The sequence below is a fragment of the Pseudochaenichthys georgianus genome, chromosome 22, assembly GCF_902827115.2.
Source record: "Pseudochaenichthys georgianus chromosome 22, fPseGeo1.2, whole genome shotgun sequence".
In the NCBI taxonomy this organism is placed as follows: Eukaryota; Metazoa; Chordata; class Actinopteri; order Perciformes; family Channichthyidae; genus Pseudochaenichthys; species Pseudochaenichthys georgianus.
Genome location: NC_047524.1, coordinates 17,349,285 through 17,359,863, shown reverse-complemented (window position 1 = coordinate 17,359,863; position 10,579 = coordinate 17,349,285). Strand labels below are relative to the sequence as shown.

Below are 10,579 nucleotides of genomic sequence, written 5' to 3'. Positions count from 1 at the left end.
ACATATGTGCAGTTGTGGAAAACACTGTGCAGTTGTGGAGGATGCAGGACTTAAACATAAGTATGATTAAAACGAGCTACGCCATTACCCTCTCGACAACAAATAAATTATTATTATTAACAGACAGAACAGACGTGACTGGGAACTCTCAAGTAAACAGAGAATCGTGCTTGCACGACAGATATTTCAGGAGCATGTCACATCAAATATTGTTGTATATTTTTCGTCATCACTGATTCACTTGTGACAATTTCAAGAAATGCATTTTTCAATTGTTATAATTACAATACAGCAGAAATATGTGCATGAATTTGAGTAATAACGGTAATAACACGGAATGTCCTGAGGCTGCTGTGCTTGCAACTTGTAGGAGATAACGGACCGGTATATTTTGGTGGGAGAGTCTAAACCCGTTGTCTTATGGGAAATGTAGTTATTATGCCAGAAGCAGCGACAGCGCTTGCCCGGCTGTGAGTGGTCAAATTACTTCATTTCCCATAAGGCCTTGCTTTGATGCGCCTGCGCTGTTTATGTTTTTCAGTCCATGTGTAGGCGAATCACGTGTAAAGAAACCGTTGATCGTCATGTCTCTGCTGTAGGAAAGCTCCGTGCTAGATTTTATTATTTGCCTCCAGTTGTCGTTGCACTTTGTTTTGACAGCTGTTTGCTTTCTTTTTTCGAACCAGTTCACCGAAGAATGAGCGAAAACGATGACATCGACGTCGACAGCGATGTATGTGGTTTAGTTTCCTCTAGAAGTAGCTAGCCAATTTGTTAGCCAACAGCAACTTTAACATGCCTGCCAACCTACGATATCTGATTGAGCTAGCTAGTTAGCTTGCTGGGTTTCATATGTATTACTGAATTTTAAGACGAATAGGAGGTGATCTTTTTTACAAGAAGTGTTTTTTCAGTAGCAACTGACTCGCTGGCTTGTAACATAAAGTCAAGCAGTGAGTCTGGTGAATATGTTCCGTGGTTTTACTGCGGTCAAGTGAGCTGTCGTTTGCGAAACCAGTTAAGCCAGCCGTCGTTTAGATCTGTACAGGTGCTGGGAGCGGCCAAAAAGGACTTGGACAAACTTACGTGCACATATTATATTACACATCATTTAATGGAATACGTCTTCTTGAAAATGTGATCAAATCTGTATTTTACGTGTTGTTTACTTCCACTGTTATACGTAATGCATTGACACTTCCCTTACTTTTTTACAACGACAAGTAATGTTTATAGGTTTGCTGTACATCCCAATAGATGTCTGCTCAGAATTCAAAGAAGATATAGAAACATATAATGTTGAGTCTCTTAGCTGTGCAGTTCTGGAGAGAACATAACGTTAGACGAAAGGTCACATCTCCAAACTGCTTATTAATTCAAAAGTTGAACTCTAATAAACAACTGTACATTAAAATACTATAATTCAACAGTTGAGGATATTCTCAGCAGACGAGGAAAGCAAATGTAGTATGATAAGTGTTGTTGTTGATTATATTACTTCAAAGATAGTGAAAGTTCCCCATGCCATTCAATACGTAACTACTTTTGAAGTGGATTTATATTTAAATGTTAGCAACATGCCAAGTTCACCTGTTCTGTTCCTGCACATATCTGGGCCTTTCTAAAATGTGTTTTCCTAATGCGAGAATTAAGCACTGCTGCATTATTTAAAGCTGCATTTGAAGCATACTTGCCAAATGCAACATAACACATACTGTGCAATGTACATGCTGAGTTAAATGGCCTGTGGTTTACACACAGCTGCTTTTAAATTGCATATAAAGGTGCCATAGGGTTTCAATTGAGTATGTATATGATTTTGTGTCAGATTCTCGATCTGGTCACATATTTCTCATATCCATGGATTCCCCTCCCCCCTTTGATTAAGCTGTGATCTCCAGCTTGGGATCCTCTTAAAGCCACACCATACATAACATGCTGTTAAGCCCATGTTTTTCAACATTTACACGTTAACACGTTACAGGATAGATTAATCCTTGATACGAATAACGATATGGTTTTAGTGTTGCTCAGTGCAGAACTTACTGTAAGAGAGGTCATTTGATCAAGTTATGTTTTCACAATCATTGGCAGCGCTTATGAATGACATGCATGCAGCTACACATGTACATTTAAATATATATGGTGTTTCTTCCTAATAATATACATTTTATTGTATTTCACCTAGAAAATGGTTCCTTACATTCAAGGTGCCTTAATGATACACAAATCTATAAAGCTATTGCCAAAAAAGCCATCAGGTAAGTTAAAAAAAGCAAGCATTTTATGACTTTCTCTGGAAGATATTGCTCTTAAGGTTGCATTTACCTGCTTCTATTGGTTATGTTCAGTCCTTTTGAAACAGCGGGGAGAAGGTAGACGTTGGAGTTCAAATGTAGTTCTCGTGAAGGACATTTGGTAGAAAAAACTGACCCATGTATGCTGTTCCAACCTTTAAACAATGCCACATATTTAGCTAACGTTCTGGAAACACATCCCCTCCCTCTAAACAATATGCTCACACCACAGGTCCCTGCTGTATGATGAGTATAACATAAGAACACATAACACGTTTTGTACCACTACTCATTCTGCTTGAGTCCAATTCAAAGCTGAAACATTTGTATATTGACATTTTTTAATAGCTCTGTCTTTCTTCTATGTCCAAACTCACATGGGAATGACTTCCTTGGTATTATCTTATGAGTTTTTGAGTATATGAGCTGCGTTCTGAGTGTACACTTTGCCTCTCCATCTGTAGGCAGACAAGCGAGCCCATCACAACGCGCTGGAGCGCAAACGCAGGGACCACATTAAAGACAGCTTTTCCGGTTTACGAGATTCTGTGCCTGCATTACAAGGGGAGAAGGTGAGAGGAAAATATATGCATTTTCTCTTCCAGAAAAGATGTTGAATCTGTTTTTAAGGTAAGCTCTCTATCTCAGGGCACAGCAACCTAGTTCACATAAACAACTTTTAGATTTTCTTGTCATTGTCACTATCAGTTAGTCTGCCTTAAGGCTATCTAACTATGTACATAACCTGAACTGCATGTCCTAAGATATAGGAAAACAAACAGATGAGAAACTATCAGGAGGGGGTGTGTTTTCTCTAGATTAACCACATTAGCCATACAAAACTATAAATAAACATACAAAGCTATTTGTATGTTGTTAAATTATTTGTAACTGAATGATATTATACTTAAAGTATGACAGTGTGAAGAATGGGTAGTTGAGGTTGTCGCAAGTAGATGCACCTGCAGTTAAAATTATTAACAAAATGATTAGACTGTTTTTTTTATACCGAACATAGTGAAATATGCCAGTTCTGATGTGTTAACGCTCAAAGCCTGTTCACTTGTTATGCACAGGTAGGGGCTTTTTCATAACTGCCCCCACCTGACCTGTTATAAGAGCCAATCTGCACCGCCCAGGCCACAACAACATGTCTTAATCAAACACCAGAACCTGACCCGCAAACCCCCCCCCACCTTTTGCATATGCATACAGAAGAACAATTGACAGGATTATGACATGTGTGCTCTTCGAGGGAGTGCCGTGTTTACTTCAGTCTCTCACAAACACATGTTCTCTTCCTCGACTTGAAAGAGATGGGTTAAGTAACGCCTTCCTCCTTATGAGCACCAGTCATTGTCTGACTGAGTTTAGTTTGACTGAGCATATCGACCAAAAGAAAAGAAAGTGTCAGCCGTAATGAAAGATTACAGCTGCCTCTCTGATCTAGACCAGGTATTCCCATAGTGGGGGTCGCGAGATGATTACAAAAGAAATATTGAAATGTACAAACATTTAATAATTTGTATTAATAATAACGCGTGCATAGACATTTTTCAGGGGCGGACTGGCCATCTGTATAATTTCCCCGCAGCGAGGCTCCCCCCGTTGACAAAACACTAGCGCAGTGTTTCTCAAACTTTTTCATACCAAGGGCACTTAACCAATAAAAAAACACTCACGGACTACCTAACTCCACAAATATCCAAAAACAATAGGCCTGCTTACCACTCCAACAGTACATAACAGCCTAATAATGACAGCTTAACCTTCTCTATATCGCCTCGTTCACACAATAAATCAACAATACAAATACAACTACAGATTATATAAGCATTTAGTTCAAATGCGATTTAAAATGCTCTCAGGTTTTACACCTTATGAAATGTAGACTACATTTATTACGGAGTTTATGTCTCACTCACAGATCGTTGGCTACTGAGAGATATGCAAAATACACTGCATGTACATGTAGTACGACACAAACCTCCGCTGTGGATTTTCAAAACAAAATATAGTAAAACTATGGCCGCAGGCCCAAGTTGAACTCTGAGGTCTAAGCCCCTTTTTCACATGTTAGGCTCGCCTGGGCTTTTTTTGTAAAAATGCTATTAAAACATGAACCTTGGTGACCATCGGGCTGGCCTGCATGGTCTGCCTACACAACAAAAATAAAAAAAACTTTATGCAGCCCCAACAACAGCCTCTGATCATCAACAGACTTCATGCAATGCTTCATTGGATACATATATTAGATAGTAATCTCTATCTCACTCCTAAAACATCTAAATCTACTTCCAGCATGGATAAATATTCATAAAATACATCCATTGTTTGTTCTATATCAGGGATGGGCAACTTTGATGGTGGTGGGGGCCACATCATTCATGTACTGGCCACCAGGGGGCCGCAGATTCACTTGGAACACACACACAAAAATGCCATGTGTTGTATGTAATTATTAACAAATATACTAAGTCTGACATCTTCATTGACTTTTTACAATCAAAGGGAACATCCCCAAAAAATGGGAACATCCTCTAATAAGCTCACTAAACAAATATCAGTTCACAGAAATGTTATTTCATTTTTACAAGTGGCATGTTTGTATTGAACAGGTTATTAAACAGTGGAATAAAACTATTTTAAACTATTGGAAAGCACGGAAAATGTGTGTGTATTGAGATTAACCATTAGATGACATACACATTAAGTCATGAACACTAACCCAGACAATAGTTGTCTCACTTGAACCTAAAACACTTGTAGCCTGTCTCAGTCAACACAGACACCCGTCAGCCCGCACTCTGCTGTTCCTCAGCGCCACTCCCCCTCCCCCTCCCTCCCGCTGAAATTATGAATGAAAAGCGTAGTAATAAATGGCAGGGTCCGTGACAGTTTGTTTTAATCTGATTTCAAATAAACAAAGTCTTGGTTTTAAGAATATTAAACTTGTTTCGCCAAATTCAGATGATAAAAACAACTTTTCAGCTTGTAAAGGCATAATTACAAGAGGCAACTTAACGTCACAGCAGGCATAACAACAGCCGGTGTTTCTTGTGAGGGTTTCCCCGGGAAACAAACACAATACCCACAAATGCGTCACAGATTATTTTGCGGTATTTGAAATCATCTACGCAGCTCGCGATGTAACTAGGAGTCTAGTGGACGGTATCAGTACTACAAGTAAAAACATTTTTAATCTGAGGGCCGCAAAAAGAGGAGGTGGGGGCCGCATGCGGCCCGCGGGCAGCCATTTGCCTATCCCTGTTCTATATGCTTCTTGAAATCCTAAAAAACACCTCGTTTTTCTAGAACAGATTAAAAATCGCCTGAAAATGGTACACACAAGTGGCAACATGTGTGACGAAGGTGTTGCACTGGGCTATATCATGAAACTTAAGCTCGCTCCATTGCGAAGATATTCCCGCGAGAGTGCGGAAAACTTAAATAAAAATCCCCCCCATTGACAGGGGTCGCCAGTCTGGCACTGTTATTTTGGGGGTCGCGGGCTGAAAAGTTTGGGAACCCCTGATCTAGACGACCAGTGGGTGAAAAGACAGCTTCCTTCATCTTGCATTGTCACAGTTTCTGACTTTCCAGCTCATCACCTGCAATTCCAAGTCCTTAATATTCAACCACCTAATCAGACATTATTCCAGTTGCACACTTAAGTGTCAATGTTATCCTATTGTGTTCTGCTTGGACAGCTTTCGTAGAGGGCTTTAATAGAGGAATGAGAAAGTAATAATCAACCAAACAATCTTTATAATCCACAAATGTGTGAATTGGCCTTTTGGCTTCATAGGTGGATTAAAACACTTAAAGTGCCAGTGAAGTGCATTTTTTGCGCCAAAATGAAATGGCAGTTTCATTCCTTACATATCATTGTGCCTGTTCATGGCTAAAATAATTTTAATTATTGATTAATTAATTATGAAAAATTAAAACATATTTTTTAATAATAACGGCCGTCTGAGCCTACCGGAAGTTGCAGACGATAGCGGCGGTGACGTCACAAGATGGGCCCAGTTGTGATTGTAAACATGGCGGAGACTTTGGAAAGTGATACAAGTGTGAGAGAAATGATTGATTTTGACAGTTTTTCTCGATTTAATTCCATTTCCTGCCTTTCTACAAATATATTAGGGACTATAGTGTTAACAAATCCAAGAAAAATGTGTAATGTACATAATGAGTGTGCACACTTATCTAGTATCCTATCCATGTGAACCTGTTTTATTTGTGATGACCTCACACCCTCACCCGGGAAGATGTTTTTCTTTAAATTGAAGTTAAAGGCATCAATCTGGTGCACTTTGAGGGCAACATTAAGAGATTTATGGATACAGCTCTCAACACTCATATCAAACATATATTTCAATAATCAAAAAACATTGGAAGGATTTCTTAACCTATTTTATACAACTAACATAGATGGAAATATTTGTTTACATAGATGACCAAACCAACTGAGATAACTTAGGCTACAGTTTACAATCTAATCACTCAGAGTCCTTTACCTCCCTGAGCTGACATTATCTCTCTCAGTCCAACAGGAGAGGACTCTCCCTCTTGAAACAGCTAATCTCCGTTAGCTCCGAGCTAGCACTAGATTGATTGATTGATTGATATACTTTATTAATCCCCGTGGGGAAATTGTTTCTCTGCATTTGACCCATCCTAGTGTTAGGAGCAGTGGGCAGCCATTTTGAACAGCGCCCGGGGAGCAGTGTGGGGAACGGTGCCTTGCTCAGGGACACCTCGGTAGCACTTGGTCTTGCCGGGACTTGAACAGGTGACCTTCCAGTTGCCAAGCCAAGTCCCTATAGACTTCGCCACCACCGCCCTAGATGCTAACAACAACCCTGTAACTCTCTCAGTCTCTCTTTCTCTCTCTCTCGAATCGACCAGTGGCCTTTATTTGTCATGAACAATCAACGAATCTACGAAACAATGACACCAGCCAGACTCACCTTCATCTTTTGGGAACAGAAACATCGCCACTTCTGCAGACTTGACATTACTACAGCCAGCGGCAATGCATCGCTTCCCGTGTGTTTTTCCTCCCTTTTTCTTCACTGTCGCCTCCATTGTCAGGTTTTCTCGATTGGCAATCACTTCCAGTCGACTCCGACACACTTTCCAGTAAAATACTCGCTCAAAAACTTTGATAAATTCGACTTTGAAACAGAGAAACAATACACTGTGATGAATGTAAACACTTCGGAGGCGACCATCTTGTGACGTCACGCAGTAGCTCGCAAGCCACGCCCACGAAGGCGGAGGTCAACTGCGGATTTCACGGCAGAAAATTCAAAACTCATCAAATTAGTTGCTATTCCAACATCTTTTGATATGGGTTTCAATGGACAATTTTGGTCATTACTATATGTATTAGCATAACAGATAATGCACAGGCGCACACTTCACGGGGTCTTTAAGTCACAATACATACAACAAATATATCAACATGCACAGGACAAACAGTAAATCAGGGACTTATTTTAGAAAAGTGCTTGCCAGCAAAGCCACCTATGTGTCAAATAAGCTCACACTAGTTTCCCCTCAATGATGAAATCTGAGATCTGAAATATTGCCTCACATGTCCTCAGTGTACTATTACAGACTGAAGGCAGCAGCTCTATAACCCTTTAACACCTAGCCCACTGTAACCAAGAGACATTTGTTGGTATAGTCCATTTTTTATCAATAAATCATTATTAGCAGGTGCAGCAGACATTGGCATCATTCATTGTGCAGTTGGGATGGTGCTTTATCATGGAGGAAATGTGTGTATTTGTGCTAGGAAATATTCTGCAATATGTCATTGTTAGCACCAAAAGGTTGCTGACCCTTTGGAATAGTCATGTTTTTTATCCTTATTGTATTATCGTTATTAAAAAGTCATTGCAACTGGGGATGTCAATGTTTAAATACAAATGTTTTTTTTTAAAAAGTGGTGATTGGTTACAGATTATGTATTAACATTGCGAAAGAAATGTCAGCTCATCTAAACAGATATAGTGTGTCAAACTTAATTGATTCATGTAGCTCTGGAGTAAATGTAAAGTGCCTCTTCTATTTCACGTAATTTTGCCTTATTATTATTTTCTTTTAATCAACCGATACAAATATTTGTTAATGCGTGTTGGCTATCGAAAGCAAAACGAGCTGAACCTGCCATCCCCAGTTGCAACATTCATGTGTAACACTGATCACTGTATAACTGTTTTGGCACAATTAATGTTGTTCTGTTGAACAGACACTGCAGCTCTTTTCCCACGGCTCTCTGAATTTTTGCTGACAGAGTTCTGTCAAACAGGCTTCCCGAGCACAGATTCTAGACAAAGCTACCGAGTACATCCAGTACATGAGGCGAAAAAACCATACCCACCAGCAAGACATCGATGACTTAAAGAAGCAGAATGCACTGTTAGAGCAGCAGGGTACGTGGACGAATGGTTTTATTTGTGTATTTATGCGACAGTATTCGACTGGATCTAATGTGTCTTTCTGTCTCTGGTTACTGCAGTTCGGGCACTGGAGAAGGCGAAGGGGAACACTCAGCTCCAGACGAACTACTCTTCTGACAGCAGCATGTACACAAACCGGAAAGGCAGCGCGGTGTCGGCCTTCGACGGCGGCTCCGACTCCAGCTCTGAATCAGAGCCGGATGAGCCTCCCAACAGAAAGAAGCTGCGCGTGGAGCCCAGCTAGACCCGGGTCGTTTCCCCGGGTTCTCCAAACAGACTCTTTTTGTCCACCAGCCCCCACTCCTCTCACCTGTCCGCACTGTCCTGCCTTCAAACGGCAGTCCAGGAGACGAGGTGGAGACTGTGTGAGAGCGGTGCTGTTATGTATAAAACGCTTCTACCTTCCTTTCCCTCCTGGCAAGCATCCTGTCACTCCGTTTCGTGGCCCAGCAACAACTTTTAAATCCCAAAAGTGAGGCAGCTCTGCAGTTTTTGAAGAACAATATGCTTTTTTTCAGACCACATGATAACCATTCATAAGCAAATGTGGAGACAACAAGGTATGAGGCTTAGGTAAAGCTACAGAAATTATAATACATTTGTTTTTGTTTTCTCTTTCGGTTTAGACAACCTCTGCAATCTGTGAGAGAGTGAGACTTTTCGACTTTAATGAAATGGGTAATTAGGGATAGTTTACCTTTTTAATAATCAAACTTTTCCAGAAAAGTATGTGAAGTTGCTTTTGAAAGAAGAAGAAGTCTGTTATACAAAGATGCAACCCTCCACTCAGTGAAGTTTTTGTCTTTAAAAGATGTTAGTGTAATTGAATGAATTCCTCTATTTATAGTAATGCTTGGAAATTGATTTGTTACCCTCATGTTTGATCTCCCTTACGTTTGGCTTGAGGTTTCCCAGAGAGCACAGGAGGATGAATGAGTTGACCTGCTGTTTCAATGAATTTCCCACAGGTTCAACTAGTTATTTTCCTCTATTTTTATTAGTATCAGATAAAATATCAATATGAAAAAAAATCCCCTAAGGGATACTGAATGTTACGTAAGGGCAGTGACCTTTATTTTTGTTAATGAAAGTCCATTTCAGTGTGTAGTATATACCACTGTATACTCTTTAATGGTGTCAGTTCTGCAAAGAAAAGCCTTCCCTTGAAATATTTGCCTGTGTTGGGAATGCTTATCTTTCTTTTCTTTACGCAGAGGTAACTTAGTGTGTATGTAATCAATATTTGTTTGTTCCATTCCATGGAAATTACAGGTATGTTGTACATACTGCCAATGGTTGTCTTGCAAGTTAAGGCATACCTTTATTATGAGACTATAAATAAAACTATTTTATCCTTTTGGAATGTATTTGTGCCTCAACATGTTTTTAATTATCATCTTATGATCTTATTAAGCTTACTTAATTGCTAAACACGTTTGGGGTTTAACTAATTTCCAATCCCAGTTTATAAAATATTCCTGTGTGTCTAGTCATATTTAACGTACTGCTTATAGAATGGAATAATGGATAATTTACTAGACTATCAGAGGATATTAAATGTTTCTAGAACACTATACTTTAATTGGGGTGTCAAGAAACAGATTTCTTAGTTTTTATACGCAGTTTCAGATTTTAAATTGACATTAGGAGCAACAGAACACTTGCGCCTGTATTCAGTCTACTACTGAAGACACAGCTAATATTCTTTGTATTTCATGGAATTTGGGGAATTACATGACATTGGATGTCACATAATTTATACTTTACACACAAAAGGTTTTGCTAAATTAATAACATTAACAACCA

General features: G+C 39.5%; 1 protein-coding gene across 1 annotated transcript; it reads left to right on the top strand.

Moving 5' to 3' along the window:
* Positions 1–557: 557 nt before the first annotated feature.
* Positions 558–10,140, top strand: LOC117467703 (protein max-like). The gene is made up of 4 exons (XM_034111526.1): positions 558–733; positions 2,762–2,869; positions 8,608–8,746; positions 8,833–10,140. The coding sequence occupies exons 1-4, from the start codon at positions 698–700 to the stop codon at positions 9,015–9,017; spliced, it is 468 nt and encodes a 155-aa protein (XP_033967417.1). The 5' UTR covers positions 558–697; the 3' UTR covers positions 9,018–10,140.
* The last annotated feature ends 439 nt before the right edge of the window (positions 10,141–10,579 follow it).